The sequence below is a fragment of the Arachis duranensis genome, chromosome 10 (assembly GCF_000817695.3).
Source record: "Arachis duranensis cultivar V14167 chromosome 10, aradu.V14167.gnm2.J7QH, whole genome shotgun sequence".
Lineage (NCBI taxonomy): Eukaryota > Viridiplantae > Streptophyta > Magnoliopsida > Fabales > Fabaceae > Arachis > Arachis duranensis.
Window position 1 is genome coordinate 3,826,190 of NC_029781.3, and position 16,256 is coordinate 3,842,445.

The following is a 16,256-nucleotide window of genomic DNA, read 5'->3' on the forward strand; positions in this document are numbered from 1 at the left end:
TCATTAGAATTGCTGATGTGACATTATAAGCAAAAAAAAGATGGCTTAAACTCATTGTGGAGAGAATTGGTATTAGCTTTTATATATTATAAATAGATTAGATATAGTAGAAAAAACTTAAGATAGCTTTAGGCATGTATTAGAAACTAGCAAAAAGAGTTTCAGTCACTCTTTTAATGTTTAGTGTGTTATTTTGGTCCAAATGGTCAAAATCTCAATGTTTTGAGGATGCATGACTTGTTTTTAATACAAATCGCTTGTTTTGAGACTTGTAATAATTTTTTAGTATACCCTCGTCTAGCTCGTTTGATACGAGTAGTTTTAAGGTTTTACGATTTGCTTTATTTCAAATCGTTTAAAACGTGGCTATTTCTTGATCTAATTTCATACAACTCATTTAAATTCGAGCTGTTTTTTAGGACTTCACAACTTGTTTCAAGTACAAATTGTTTATTTTGAGTCCTTTTAAACTATCAGATCATCTTTATAACCATCGGACTTCGTTGCTTTATCCATTATGCCCCTGCCCGAGGTCGAGCTTTATGAAGTCGGACTCAAGCAATCAAGCAGAAAGGATTTTTGGATGAAGCCCTTTTTTTGTTGAACTCATTCATTCTGAGTTTTCTAGATGACTTGTTTTTTACACAAGTCACTTTTTTGAAGCACAACTCGTTATATATCAAGTTGTTTTGCGCAATTTATTTTAATACAAATTACTTAGATCATATGGTTATTTTTTACTCGATTTTGTTCAACTCATGGGCTTGAGTTGTTTTAAATCATCAAGCCGTATTATAACCATTGGACATCAATTTATACCTCGTCGCTTTATCCGAGCGACCATTGAAAAGGCCAGCTCGTGATTTTTGCGCTCTGTCGAGTATAAATTGGCGCCTTAGGTGAAGGGATTATATGCTTGTTCCCTCCCCTTTCTAGTTTTTACAAGATTGTCGTCCTTGTGTATGATACAACTTGTTTTATCCAAGTTGTTTTGGAGGATAGTTTTTACGTTTCGATTTTGTTCAAAAACGTTTACAATCCTTCCTTTTTAACTCGTTTCTATACGAGTCGTTTGGTTGAAGTGATTCATTTTGATACAAATCACTTTTAAAGCTTTGCTTTTAGATAGACACGACTTGTGCTTAACACAATTTCGTTGAAAATATGGTTGACTGGCATAACTCGTTTAATCCAAGTTATCCTTATGTTGTTGTGAGTGCTAGAACAAGTTTTCTTGGAACAACTTGTTTTTGTGAAAGTGTTCCATTTTATACGACTAGGTCGTTTATTTTTAGAACTTGTAGAGATGAGATTGTGGGCTTGAGATTTTGTACGATCCATTTGTTATCCGTGTGGATCGAGTTGTTAGATCGTATTTATGCCTCAAGGGGCATATTTAGTTACGTTACTTTTGCGACTTGTTCTAAACACAACTTTTTCAACCCGTTTGGCCCGAGCTGTTTCGAGGTGTTTTCTTTCCAATTCGCATATGTAACTTCTTTCCACCAATTGGTTCCTCGTCGCTTCATCCAGGCGATTTCTATATGATCGGCCCGTGATTTTCGCGGTTTATCGAGCTTCAATTGGTGTGTGTTAATTGTAGAAAATCAATTTTCATAAGGAATTGTTTTATCTCCTTATGTTGGAGGTGTGTTGCGACCTGGGTAGTTTTTCACCCTCGAAGTTAGACACTTTGTATTAGCCCTTTTCTAAGATTTCAGTAATCTTAGAAAAAACCTTTTTGATCTTTGTTTTGAAAAACCTTTTTCTTGGCTGACTATCCCTTTCTTTAAGTTAAGTTTTCCTTAACAACTCGGGACAGCCTTTTGCCTTAGTGCTTTCAATAAGTTTCCTGATCTCTTTTTGGTATTCCTTATACTCAATTTTGATTTATTGAGCTCTTATGATTTAGGTTATTTTTGCGATACATTTCCTTTTTTCTCGGTTTTTCCGACTTATAAGTTAGATAATTTCCGAGTTTATTACGATCGACTTTTATAACCTCTTTACACCGACTTGTACCTCGTCGTTTTATCCTAACGACCATCTAGGTCGGTTCATGGGATTTTCACGCTTTGTCGAGCTTAAGTCGGCACGTTTTGTAGAAAGAAAGAAAAATGAGAAGGGATTTATAAGAGATAAAAGATCTTTATTTATTTGTGAAGGTACTTTTACTGCTACTAAGGGTTTTTCACTATCTATGATCCCTTAGTCTCTACTATGATGCTCGTTAAAAACCCTTCTTCAGAAAAAATCCTTTAATTTTTGGGAAAAAATCAGGAAGTTGGAAAAAGAGTACATCAGAGAGTAGAGTTCACTTTTAGCTATAGTACCTTTTCATGTTACAAGCATGCCACAACCTTGGTAGCTCGGTGCTGTTTAAGTCGGTCACCTTGTAATAATATTTTCCTAAGATCTCAGTAATCTTGTAGGGTCCTATCCTTTTTGTTGTCAGCTTTCATTCGCCCGAACTCAGTAGCCTGATATTTTTTCTTATCAAGATGAGGTCTTTTGCGGCGAATCTCGTAGCCATCCTTTGTCTCAAGAGCTCTTTCCTTATCTAAGTTTGCTCTCAGGTTTCTGGAAGGGGGTCACGTTCTTCTTTCGTGCTCTAGCATCATTGTAGAATGTTGTCTTTAGTTTTTAATAATTTTGGACTTAGCTTTCATGATAAGCCAGTGCCCCTACTCGAGGTCGAGCTTTATAAAGTCGGACTCGAGTATTCAGTCATGCCATTCTTGAATCTTACTATTTGTTTCTATGTGACTTTTACAAGTTATTTTGGACTCTCTTTTTGGGAGGTCGGATAACTTGTTTTATACTTGTTGTGTCAACTTAGTAAGGTCGGATACTTATCTCTTGGCTTGAGGAGGCATTCTTATAAATCGCCATCCTTTCTCAATTTGTTTTAAACCAATTGTTGTGACGTCGGGTTTACATCCTCTTCGTGTTGATGTTTGATTATGATCACGTTGTCCTTAAGTTATTTGTGCAATTTGTTTTAGGCTTTGCCCCTTGCCAGTTTGATTTAGTACAAGTGGCTTAATGAGGTCGGACCACGATTTGCATTTATAACTTCTTACGCCACTTTGGATCTCATCACTTCAAGTCAGAAAAAATGTGCATTAAGGAGTAAGGTGCGCTTTCTAGCTGTAGTATCCCTTTTGTTGTAAACATGGCACAATCTAGGTAGATTGTTTTCGAGTAAGTTGAGTATGTTGTAGTAGTTCTTTTTCAAGTCTTAAGTGACTTTGTTGGATCTTTTCACTTTGGTGTTGGCTTTTCTTCGTCCGCTTTTGGTCCGATGTCATTTTGGATCAAGACGAGGTTGTCAGTTGAGAAATTTCTTCGTATGACCTTCTCATGGCCATTTATGCTTGGGATCTGGTTCTCGAAGTTGTACCTCAAGAAAGAGGTCGGACTTTTCTTTGTAAGCTCTTAAAGGAAGTCAGATTTTTATTTGTAGACTTGAATCCTCAGAGGAGGTCAAATTATCTTCATAAGCTTGGATCTTTAGAAGAGGTCGGATTTTTCTTTCTAAGCTTGGAAAGAGGTCGGACTTTCTTTCTAAGCTTGGAGGTTTTCGACCTCATTGTAGACTCTGATCTTTAAAAGAAGTCGGAATCTCTTTCTGATATTCTTCGAAGTTTTTGACCTCATTGTAGAATTGATCGTGAAAGAGGTCGGATTTTTTACAGACTCCAAAACGAGGTCGGATTTTTTCCTTGTCGGATCTAAAGAGGTCGGATTCTTCTGAGCCATAAGGTTTTAGACCTCATTGTAGAGTCTAACCTTTAAAAGAGGTCGGACTTTCTTCGTGGGATCTAAAAGAGGTCGGATTTTCTTTGTGAGCTCCCAGCTCATCCGAACATGTTGTAAAGTCTAACCTTTAAAAGAGGTCGGACTTTTCTTCATGAGCTCTCTAAAAGAGGTCGAATTTTCTTTGGTGAGCTCCCAACTCATCCGACCTTATTGTAAAGTCTGACCTTTAAAAGAGGTCGGACTTTTATTCGTGAGCTCTCTAAAAGAGGTTGGATTTTCTTTGTGAGCTCCCAACTCATCCGACCTTGTTGTAAAGTCTGACCTTTAAAAAGAGGTCGGACTTTTCTTCATGAGCTCTCTAAAAGAGATCGGATTTTCTTTGGTGAGCTCCCAACTCATCCGACCTTATTGTAAAGTCTGACCTTTAAAAGAGGTCGGACTTTTCTTCATGAGCTCTCTAAAAGAGGTCGGATTTTCTTTGGTGGGCTCCCAACTCATCCGACCTTATTGTAAAGTCTGACCTTTAAAAGAGGTCGGACTTTTATTCGTGAGCTCTCTAAAAGAGGTCGAATTTTCTTTGTGAGCTCCCGGCTCATCCGACCTTTGAAGAAAAGTCTGACCATCATTCCCTCCAATGAAGACTGGGCCTTCCCTCCAATGAAGATTGGGCCTTTGTCACCCCAACTTTCTTTTTTCTTTGGATCTGATTCTAGTTTTCTTCCTGGAAGACATCCATCTTTATTGGTGTGCAAACAACATCAAATTCTACCACAGGAATATTTCTTTCCATATTCATTGGCAGTGATGTAATTTGTGAGCAACCAACGAAAGATGTACCATGAGAATTCTTTGTGTTATTCACTGTTGTAATTGACAGGTGAATCCACTGAAGAAAAAACTGGATTCATCACTCCGTTGTCGGATTGGGTTGCGTTCAAATTGGCTGATGCTGTGTATTTGGAACGTGCAACTGTTCCATTTCATGAGTGGGTATCATGGATTTTTCCGAGATTGTAAGTTGGCACAGATGTCATTGTCCATCCTATTTCACGAAGAGGTTGGGATTAGTCACGTTCCCTTTTCCTCTTTTTTTTTTTCACATAACTTCTTTTGCCAATTGAATTTTTTGAATTGAAAATTCTTTTATTCAATTGGCTTTCGAGTTCATTTTTTTCAAGTAACATCTTTTGCCAATTGAATTTTCTGAATTGAAAATTCTTTTATTCAATTGGCTTTCGAGTTCATCTTGGTTTGCTTTCTACAATGGCCAGAGTTCGTCTTGGTTTGCTTCTTACAATGGCCTTGGGACGGTGCTTTCTTCTCTTTTAATCCAATTTAACTGTAGAAGTAGAATCATCATCCCTATTTGATATCCTCTGCCCATTGGGAGAAGTTTTTACGGGATTTCTGGTATCCATAGAAACTGTATTCCAGCTTCTTTTTAACATGCTTGCATCTTATTCATGTCGAGTGGTTGTCTGACTATGTTATTGATCATCCGCCATTATCAAGAGTTGAGCTCCAGGTCCCCGACAACGGCGCCAATGTTCCGAGGCTTACCTAGAACCGGACGGTGGTTGGACTTGTTTGAGGCCCAAGCGCTGGAGGAGTGTGGTCTCCGACTTGGTTTACGTCTGGGAGCCGCCTCCGAGTTGTGTGTTCCACGAGATGGGGGGTGGTACCTGCAAAGACATTTCGATGCCTAAGTCAGCATGAGGTTAAGCAGGTTTAGAATGTATTGGAACTTAGAGATACCTGAGGAGTGTCAGGGTATTTATAGTGGTGATCCAATAACCACCGTTGGAGTAGTGCCACCTTTTTAGGTGGATAACCGTCCCTTTATCTAGGGATTGTTGAGATATGCCTTCTAGAAGTGGGTTGAGAGATTTCAGGGGCAGTTACTTATTTGAATAAGTGTTATCTGCCAGCTATCTCTTGAGCCCGACTTCTTTGGAAAGAAGTCTGTGTTGAGTCCGACCTCCTTTGAAGAGGTCGGTGAATAACGAAGGCCAATCTTTGGATTGGGCCTTTTGGCATATTTGGACCTGGGCCATAGCGTTGGGTCAGGGTAGGAACAATTTCTATGATTTTAATTTTGTCAATTTGAATTTATTAGGTTAATACTATTTTCTTTTTGCTTCAGCAAGATAAGATATAGAAATATGGTTAATAAGGCCCATTTACTCGTTGTTAAGTAAGTGCACTGACAAGGTTATTGGGCTGATATTTATATGGCAAAAGTAGTTTCAAGAACAATTAAGAACTTGCCCTAGAAAAAGCATCAAACGTTTACCAAAAATAAAAGCATCAAACACAGTATCACGTCAAAAAATAGGATACAAAAACGAAACAAAAAGAAAAAAAAAAAACAAAAGCGAAAAGAGAAATATGAATTGATTTAATTAGTCAAAATATTCCAAGTAAAGTCACATTATTAACCCACACCATTAATCTTGGTACATAATGAGTTGTTGAACTCTTTCTTTTGCAAATTATCATAACATGATTCACTTCTGAATTTTGATTGTGTGATGAAAATTTTTCAGAGTTAAAAAAAATAAAATGGCATTTCGAAAATTTATACGGGCATATATTCTTAGACTAAGTGAGAGTTTGGGCGAATTTTATACGTGTAGATTACTTGAATTTAGTTTTGTTTATTTATATAAGCGACACTTTATACCGCCAGCTATATTACTTGTGATAGTATGTTAATGTTACTATATGTATGCATCTTATTCCTAAGACTTGAATTTCAAGAAAAGAACATTATAACTGTCCCTCATATAGAATCCCTTTGATGTCTTGAGTTTCATACAAGAAATTCTCAAAGTGAAAAAGTGTTCAACTAATTATTTTTTTTGAAACAAAGGTTTCATGGTTAACCCCAAACATTATCCTACACATTTTCATACTAATATATAAACATCATTTGATTTGGTTTCTCATCCATCATTCAAACACTGATTCCCCTGAATCCTGCTACTTCAACATCAAAATGGCTCCTTCTAATTCGCAATCAGCGCGGCCGAGCCTGCTTCGCTACATAGCAATGGTGATCCTGGCATTGATCATCCTTGTAGGCATAGCAGTGCTGATAACATGGCTTGTTTTGAGGCCAAAGAACTTAGTATACAGTGTTGAAGATGCTGCAATCCACAACTTCAACCTAACTGATGCAAACCATCTGAATTCGAATTTCGAGTTCACCATAAGAGCTTACAATCCCAACCGTAGAGTCTCTCTATACTATGACTCTGTAGAGGTTTCAGTGCGTTATGAGGACCAAACACTAGCCACCAATGCAGTTCAACCGTTCTACCAAGGACATAAGAATGTGACTAGGCTTCAGGTGAGGCTTGCTGCTCAAACTGTTGCATTGTTTGGGAATGTGCCTAAGGATCTTAAGCTTGAGAGAACTTCAGGAGATATTGAACTTGACGTGTGGATCAAGGCAAAGATAAGGTTCAAGGTTGGCAAGTGGAAATCAGATCATCGTACTATGAAGATCTTCTGTTCTTCTGTTTTGGTGAAATTTAATAGGAGCAAGACTTTTCAAAGGACCCCTTGTCATGTAGAACTCTGAGATGTTCCTTTTGTCTCTTTAAATTGTTGTTTTTCTGTTGGTTTGTTTTTTGTTTTGGTTTTAAGATTCATGTCATGAATTCTTTTGTCCTTGTAATTCTTTTTTTTTTGGTTACTTTAACTTGGGAGATTTGTATGTAATGTAACATCCTTAAGTTCTTGCATGTATTGATTAGTTATTCTATCAGCACTGATTCAAGTGATTCACGCATTTCACTTTAGATTTCATCTTGCAGTACTTTTTACATTTTCCAAATATTAGTGTACTAATCTTTATGAAATCACTTTTAATTAACTCAACCAACAAACATGATGGTAACGTAATATATTACATAAAATCCCAGCCTTATTAAAGTAGACCCTTCAGCAAAATGCTAATGTCTCTCAACCAGAGTTGTGTCAATACATAATGTGACTATTTTGAACCAACATTGTGGCCAATCGGTTATCTTCCTTGGACATTTGTTAGGCTCACATTATTAATGGAGCATAATCCATCACTTGTCATAGAAGACTCTATATCCAGCAGAGTCTGCCTCTGAACGAATGCTGGCTGCTTGGGAGAAGGAAGATTAACAGTCTCACTATTAAGCATTGAAACCACTGCAGTCATTGTAGGCCTATCTCTTGCAAGTTCTTGTACACACAAAAGACCAATATGTATGCACCTCTTTATATCTTCATTGCAGATCGGATTTAATATCTCTGGATCTATCAGAGGTGGAATGTTATCAGCATTCCACAATTTCCATGCCTACAAACATCAATAAGAATGATCTAGTTATTCGATCAGCAACAAATTTGTGTCATTCAGATGAAATAAGATTGTTGTAAATTGAAGACTTACAAATCCTAAAAGACTCAATGATTCTGCATCTTCATAAAATTTAGTGTTCTTTCTCCTACTGACAATTTCTAGTAGTAAAACACCAAAGCTGAATACATCAGATTTCTCTGAAAATAGTCCTTCCATAGCATATTCTGGTGACATATAACCACTGCACAAAATTTGTCATTAAGATTCTTGACTATGAGATTATTTTATATATAAAATTGTAAACCAAAAGGAACTTACTATGTTCCAACAACTCTCATAGTATTTGCCTCATTTTCAGTGTGGCAAAAAATCTTTGCCATACCAAAATCTGAAATCTTTGGATTTAGCTCTTCGTCAAGTAATATATTGCTTAGCTTCAGATCTCTATGGATAATTCTTAGTCGAGAGTCTCTGTGAAGATAAAGTAAACCTCGAGCTATTCCTTCAATAATATGAAAACGTTTTTCCCAATTTAATACTTGCTTACATGAATCTGCAAAATTAAAAGGATGAACTCGTGAAGAGAATACAAATCATATATTTTTAGATAATATTTTTCACCAAATAGTCGTTGCCTCTATGATAAACATACCATATTTATTGATAAGAAAAGGGTTGATAACGAGAACTAACCAAACAGATATGCATCTAAACTTTTATTTGGCATGTATTCATACACCAAAATCTTCTCATCTCCTTCTACACAACATCCAAGAAGTCTAACAAGATTACGGTGCTGAAGTTTTGATATTACTAGAACCTCATTCATAAATTCTTCTAGTCCTTGATATGAAGCTCTTGAAAGTCTTTTAACTGCTATTTCTAGTCCATCTTCCAATGTTCCCTACAAAACATTTTCAAGAACTATAGAGACACAAAATTTGTCTTTTGAGGAATGGTGAATTGCAATGTGAGGGAAAAAATACCCTGTATACAAGTCCAAATCCTCCTTGCCCCAGCTTATTATCTAAGTGAAAGTTGTTTGTTGCAATTGCAAGCTTTTCAAACTCAAATTGGGAAAGCTCCGGGAGTTTGACTTTGCTTGGGTATTTTGTGTTGCTTATTGTAGGTATTCTGAAATTTGCTCTCTCTGTATCAAAGTACAAATTAATTAAAACAGGAAAGCATTTATTTGGGGACAATGAATACCACATGGTCCACACTATTCATTATGTTTGTAAACTGCACAGCATATATGGCCAATAGAATAAATGGTGAAACAGTAGTATTCAAGAGTCATATACAACTAACTACTAATTCTGCAGAAGCCATTAATATCATCAATTGGCAAAGCATGTAGTTTTGGTATATAGAAAGAATAATGATATATCACCTCCTATTGCAGTTCTTCTTTTCCACAGGATAAACGCGCAAATCAAAATCCCAATAGTTCCTACTGCTGAGACTGTAACTGCAATGATCACTGAGGCATGATTTTTCTTCTTCTGCTCATCTATTAATTAACCAAAGTAACAAGACAAATAAGTAAATATGAAATCATCTGCATGCACATATATGTATAAATATAATACATTTACCAAGCTCTGAAGAGGGAACACGTATATAAAGATCGGTTCCTCCCATTGAGAATCTCTGTATGTCAATCAAGTTTCCACTCCACAGCATACAACCAATTCCAACATCATAAGCATACGCTTTGCAAGAGCAGTTTCCCAAACACGCAGTTCTGCAGTCAAAGTCAATGGAAGACAACCACTCAGCATAATCTGGAACCTTGGTATTCTGAAGCTTCACAAACCCATCTTTTACTGCTACCGATTCATCACTACTATTGCTCTCACACTGCAGAGGTATCTTCCTAACACAGCCGCTGCTCCAGTTTTGTTTGTTCCACTCCTCTGCATTCCTTGGAACATACCCTCTCAAACAAGTGCAGATAGGTGAAGTTTTAGGGTCACAACTTGCAAATACTCCACACTTGCCATAAACACCGCACTCAGTGTTAATAACAGACCACATCATGGACCATTTCTTCTTTGAATAATCCCAGTAGTATTCATTTAAGTTTCCATCAGCACCCAACGCGAACATCCTTAGATTATGATTTACATAGCTATAAGAAAGATAGTAAGTGCCGTTGCTCTCTTCATCTTTGCCACTCATGTAGAACCCGTCAATATAATTTGCGGTCATGTCAGGTATCCCAATAAATATTTGACCGTTCCATGGGCCACTTCGCCAGTGAGGTTGACTCTCCCCTCTCCAGATGAACGCTTCAGGGATACTAAGGCGTTCAAGGCTCACAGAGAAGTCTCCAATGGATGGATCATGTGGTGTTCTCCACGAGGTTATGTTTACTTTCTTGCCGGTGATCCTGTTGGCGCTAATCTTCATGTTCTGCAGGAACGTGTCTGTGGGGTGTTGGAAACTCTGCCACAGTATCGTCCCTGTGGCGTTATCTTGCAACCCAAGGTTTCCGGTGGTGAGAAGCTGAGCACTTGTGTTGTTGGGGGATGCGATGTTTGAGACGTTCGTTGACCAAAGGATCTCATTATTACGTGCATCCATGATAACAAGGTTTCCATCCTCGGATATCTTGAGCAGTACTCCACTATCATCACCTTTGATTGGTTGGTCTCTGTTAGCAACCCAGACGACAGGGGGGTTGGTTATGTACCAGATTCCGAGGTAAGATGATGTTGATGAGTTGGTGGTAAGGTTGAAGAATCCAAGGTGGAACATACCATCCTTGGAGGTTAAAGTTTGAGGGGGTTTAAGGATATAAGAAGAGGTGATGGTGTCTAAGGAAGTGGCAAAAGTGAAGAGTAAGAATAATAGTAGAAAGGATAGGTAGTGCTCCATGAAGATGCAGAGAAGGATAGATGAGCGAGTATGAAATGAATGAACAGATACAATGTAACGCAATGAAGAAGACAAGTTGATACTCATGTTGCTTTAATTTTGAATCTCTTGCATTGCATGTTGCAACTTGCCATGTTACTTTGGTACGTTAGAATAAAGACAAGTTTTGGTGTCTACTCATGTCAATTCCAATTTGAGATGTGGGTTATATATCATGAGAAGTGTCCTATAAGAGGGTACGACAAACTATAACATCGTCCCTAAAATTTAGCATTATCTCATTAGTCAGGTCGTCAGGGTCAGAAGTCAATAACCCAAAAATAAAATTTATATATATAAAAGAAGGAAAAGTCTAGGGGCCAGCAATTTTATTGTATTTTGGCCAGCATGTAACCAGCAGAGAAAGGTGAGCCATTGGATGAAATTTCATACCAATTTCACACCATCAAATCATTATTGATGGCTAGTTGATGGCTATCAATTACAAATGTTGCTAGCTCCCTAGCATTGCTCATAAAAAAAAGTTTTTGGGATTGACTTTTTGGTGAGACTGTTATATGGTCATCTGGTCCGGTCCATTAGAAGAGGAGAGACAAAACAAATATGCAAGAAGGTGAGAGAAACTATGCTCCTATATTTTAGTAATGAAAGAAAAATATTAGATAATAAATATTTTATTGTGTTCAATTCCGTTAGGGAACTAATTAGCAGCCAAGCTAACTCCAATCAACTAGTTGAAAAATAGGTTTATTACAAAAAAAAAAAACCACTAACCTAATTTTTCGAATTTTAAAATTATAAATAAAAAAAATTGATTTAGTTGGCTTATAATATTGTAATTGACTTCTAGACTTTTTCTAACACTATTGATCATTATTGAAATTAGTCAAATTACAACCGTCATTGTAGGTAGGCCTATCGCTTTTACACACAAAGAGACCAAAATATGTGCATGCACCTCATAAATATGAACCCTGCTTCAGTCAAGGTAATAGTCACAATGATAATATTGGTCACGCACTGAGATAGATTATATTATATTGCACGAAGAAAATTGAAATGTGGCCGTCAGAATTGATCACTCTTCGTCCCTTTTTTTTTTTGGTTGGCCTACCAGGGGAAATTATAAAAAGCACGTCCTTGCGTTTATTTATTAAAGAGTGCATGTAATTTAGAACTACATAATATATAACAATGTATATATGTTATAACATGCACAAGAGTAAATAAAATTATCAGAACAAGAATGGATTTCGGGGAAACATGGTTGATCTTCTAACTAATTTGGATTTTTCAAGTTAAAATAAAGCTTACAATTCTGATTTACAGCGAGCAGAGGTTAAATAACCAATCTGCTACCTTCCTTGGATGTTTGTTAAGCTGATATAATTGATGGAATATGATCCATCACTTCTATGAGAAGACTCTATATCCAACATTGTCTGCCTATGCATGAATGCTGGCTGCTTCGGCAGAGGAAGATTAACAGTTTCACTATTAAGCATTGAAATTACTGCAGTCATAGTAGGCCTATCCCTTGCAAGTTCTTGCACACACAAAAGTCCAATGTGAATGCACCTCATTATATCTGCAAGACTACTCATGTTTGCTACTTCTGGATCTATTAGAGCTGTAATCTTATCATCATTCCACAATTTCCATGCCTATAAACATCAAGAATCACATGAACTATCTAGTTAGATAAACTTTAAAGTAAAAATCATATCTTTATGAAATAGATTTTCTGGAAATGAGATAAATAACTAGAGACACTAGAGATGCTTACAAATCCAATAAGGCTTAGAGATTCTGCATCTTCATAAAAACTAGTATTTTTTCTCTTGCTAACGATCTCCAATAATAAAACACCGAAACTGAATACATCGGATTTTTCTGAAAATAGTCCTTCCATAACATATTCCGGTGGCATATAACCACTGTATAAATTTAACGTTAATATTCTTAACTATTAATTTATATATAAAATTTTGGACAAAGACAATGAAAGATTCCTTACAATGTTCCGACAACCCTTCGAGTATTAGCCTCATCTTCCGTGTAACCAAAAATCTTTGCCATGCCAAAGTCTGAAATTTTTGCATTTAATTCTCCATCAAGTAATATATTGCTTAACTTCAAATCTCTGTGTATAATCCTTAATCTAGAATCTCTGTGAAGATAAAGTAAACCACGAGCTATTCCTTCGATTATATCAAAACGTTGTTCCCAACTTAGAATCTGTTTAGATGGATCTGTAATGACATGAAAATGGTTAGAACATTTTAGCATAATATAAATATCATTGGTACTGATAAAGGAAGAGAACAAGATGAGTGAGAGGCTGAGAGCTGACCAAACATATATGCATCAAGACTCCTATTTGGCATGTATTCATAGATCAAAATCTTTTCATCTCTTTCTATACAACATCCAAGAAGTCTGACAAGATTTCGATGTTGAAGCTTTGATATTACCAACACCTCATTCATAAATTCTTCTAGCCCTTGTCCAGATGCTCTTGAAAGCCTTTTAACTGCTATTTCCTGCCCATCTTCCAATGTACCCTATATGGAAATTTCAAAGCATGTAATCAAAACCATGATTTCCTGGGATGACAAATATTGGTGTCACAAACATACCTTATATACTGGTCCAAAACCCCCTTGTCCTAGCTTATTATCTAAGTGAAAGTTGTTTGTTGCTATAGCAAGCCTTTCAAACTCAAACTGTGAAAGCTCAAGAAGCTCATTTTTCTGAATTCTGACCTGAGCTCTGGAATTTGCTCTATCTACATCCAAATATCAGTAAGAACATATAATTAAGGACAAATATATGAGCTTTTATATAGTCCATCAGAGTAGTAGAATGAATTAAAATGACAGATCACCTTTCCTTGAAGTTCTTTTCCACAAGATAAATGTGCATGACACAAGGAGAATCACTCCTACCGTGACTGTAACTGAGATGATTACTGTTACATTATTTTTCTTTTTACCTGTCAACCAATGTTCAAATGGAAGTGAATCATTAATTTAGAGTACAACTGCTAAAGAAAAGAAAAGAAGAGAAGTTACCAAGATCTGAATTGGGGACACGAATATAAAGATCTGTTCCTCCACTTGAGAACCTTTGAATGTCAATTAAGTTCCCACCCCATAGCATGCAACCAATACCAGCATCATATGCATATGCTTCACAAGAGCAGTTTCCAATGCACTGAGTTCTGCAATCATATTCAGTAGGAGAGGACCATTCTACAAAGTTTGGTGTCTTAGTATTCTGCAACTTCACAAACCCATTATCTTCACACTGAAGAGCTTTCTTCCTAACACAACCGCTACTCCAATTTTGCCTATTCCATTCAGTAGCATTCTTTGGTTCAAACCCTGTTAAGCAGCTACAAATAGGTTCACTTGTGGGATCACAGATTCCAAATACTCCACACTTTCCATAAACATCACACTCTGAGTTAATAGCTGTCCATACGATTGACCAATTTCTCTTCCCATAATCCCAATAATAGTCTTTCATGTTTCCATCTGCTGTTAACACACAGATCAACAACAAGGACTGATTTGCAAAGTTGAAAGAAAGATAATAAGTGCCGTTATCATCATACGATTTTTCCAAGTAAAATCCATCAAGATTGTTTATGTTATCTCCAGGTATTCCAAGAAAAGTTACACCGTTCCACGGACCGGTACGCCAGAAAGGTTGAACTCCCTTCCAGACGACCATTTCAGGGCTACTAAGGCCTTCGAGACTCAAGGAGAAGTCTCCAATGGATGGATCCTGAGGAGTTCTCCAGGAAGTGAGTTTTACTTTCTCACCGGTGATCTTGTTTGTGCTGAGCTGCATTTTCTGCAATAACGTGTTTGAAGGGTGTTGGAAACTCTGCCATAGGAACCTTCCTGTGGTGTTTTCTTGCAGCACAAGGTTGCCGGTGTTAAGAAGCTGCGCTGTTGTGTTGGATGAAATATTGGAGAGGTTTGTTGACCAAACAAGAATCCTACTGTTGTTTGCATTATCCATGAGAACAAGGTTTCCATCCTGAGATATTTGGAGTAGAGCAGAAGAAGAATGGTTTATAGGTTGGTCTCTGTTGGCAACCCACACGACAGGAGGGTTGGACATGTACCAGATTCCGAGGTAGGAGGAATTTGTTGGCGTGAAGAATCCAAGGTGGAACATGCCATTATTAGAGCTTAAAGTTTCTGGTCCATTAAGGGGATCTGAGGGTGTGATAGTGTCTCTGGAATTTCCAACGTTCATGGATAGTAAGAGCAAAACGGTTACGTCTATGAAATGTCTCGTTAGCTCCATAATCAGATGTTGATCCAAATTAGAGAGTTAGGAAGCAGATGATGAAGATGATCCTTCATTATTAGTCCTAATTAGTTTATTAAAGTCAATTGATTGTGTCACAATGATCTTGGGGGTCCAGTCGTTAGAAATAGACAATTTTTGTTTATTATTTGTTAATTAAACTGGTCAAATAGACTGTAAAATACAAATAGATTAAACTTGAGATGTGATCAAGCCACGTAGCTATATTGTTTCTTTCTACTGGCACGTCAACCCCGGCATCTAATAGTTCTAATCATCGTCTCTTTCATGAATCATGAGTAATGATTTTTTTTAATATATAATAATAAAATTAGATGAATTCCGCCTCGGTCACTCACTAGATCAAGGGATATATCCAGGTTCAATTGATGGGTACTTTTACATTGTCTATCAAAATTAAGCTCCCAAGTAAATTTAAACAAAAAAAAAAAAGAAAACTTAAAAATTGCATTCTTGTGGGATAGAAACCTTCTCAGAGTTATATATAACTAGTGTATCAATTCATTTACTGTTTTATTTATCAAATGTGTATAAAAATAATAAAAAATGAAATTAGTTAAGATGATAAGTAGTTTATAACTAAACTAAGAGATCTTGAGTTCTTGAGAATAGCAAATAAATTATTTTTTTTTATAAAATTTTAATTACTCTATTGATTTTTATAATTTCGTAAAATTTTTAATTAGATAGCAGTAATTAGTTAAATTTTATGGGATCCAACTAAAAAATAAAATTGGTGTAGGGACCCAAATAAAAGAAAAAAAAGTGTAGAGATCCAATTAAAAAAATTTTTAATACAAGGATTTAATTACAAGGAAAAAAAGTACAGGAATCTAATTAAAAATTTCGCAATACTATAAGAACCAATAGAGTAATTAAACCTTTTATAAATTGTATATAATAGATAGTATTTTAAAAAAAA

General features: G+C 36.4%; 2 protein-coding genes across 2 annotated transcripts; one reads left to right on the top strand and one right to left on the bottom strand.

Moving 5' to 3' along the window:
* Positions 1-6,680: 6,680 nt before the first annotated feature.
* LOC107468462 (uncharacterized protein At1g08160) lies at positions 6,681-7,568 on the top strand. Its single transcript, XM_016087768.3, has one exon. The coding sequence runs from the start codon at positions 6,761-6,763 to the stop codon at positions 7,346-7,348; it is 588 nt and encodes a 195-aa protein (XP_015943254.1). The 5' UTR covers positions 6,681-6,760; the 3' UTR covers positions 7,349-7,568.
* Positions 7,567-15,325, bottom strand: LOC107468469 (uncharacterized). Its single transcript, XM_052255510.1, has 14 exons — positions 14,062-15,325; positions 13,875-13,982; positions 13,627-13,775; positions 13,341-13,551; positions 13,005-13,239; positions 12,774-12,924; positions 12,347-12,651; positions 9,703-11,078; positions 9,498-9,617; positions 9,091-9,254; positions 8,798-9,008; positions 8,423-8,657; positions 8,195-8,345; positions 7,567-8,101 (listed from the first exon to the last, which is right to left on the bottom strand). Exons 1-14 carry the CDS (start codon positions 15,308-15,310, stop codon positions 7,793-7,795), a joined length of 4,974 nt encoding a protein of 1,657 aa, XP_052111470.1. The 5' UTR covers positions 15,311-15,325; the 3' UTR covers positions 7,567-7,792.
* Positions 15,326-16,256: the final 931 nt, after the last annotated feature.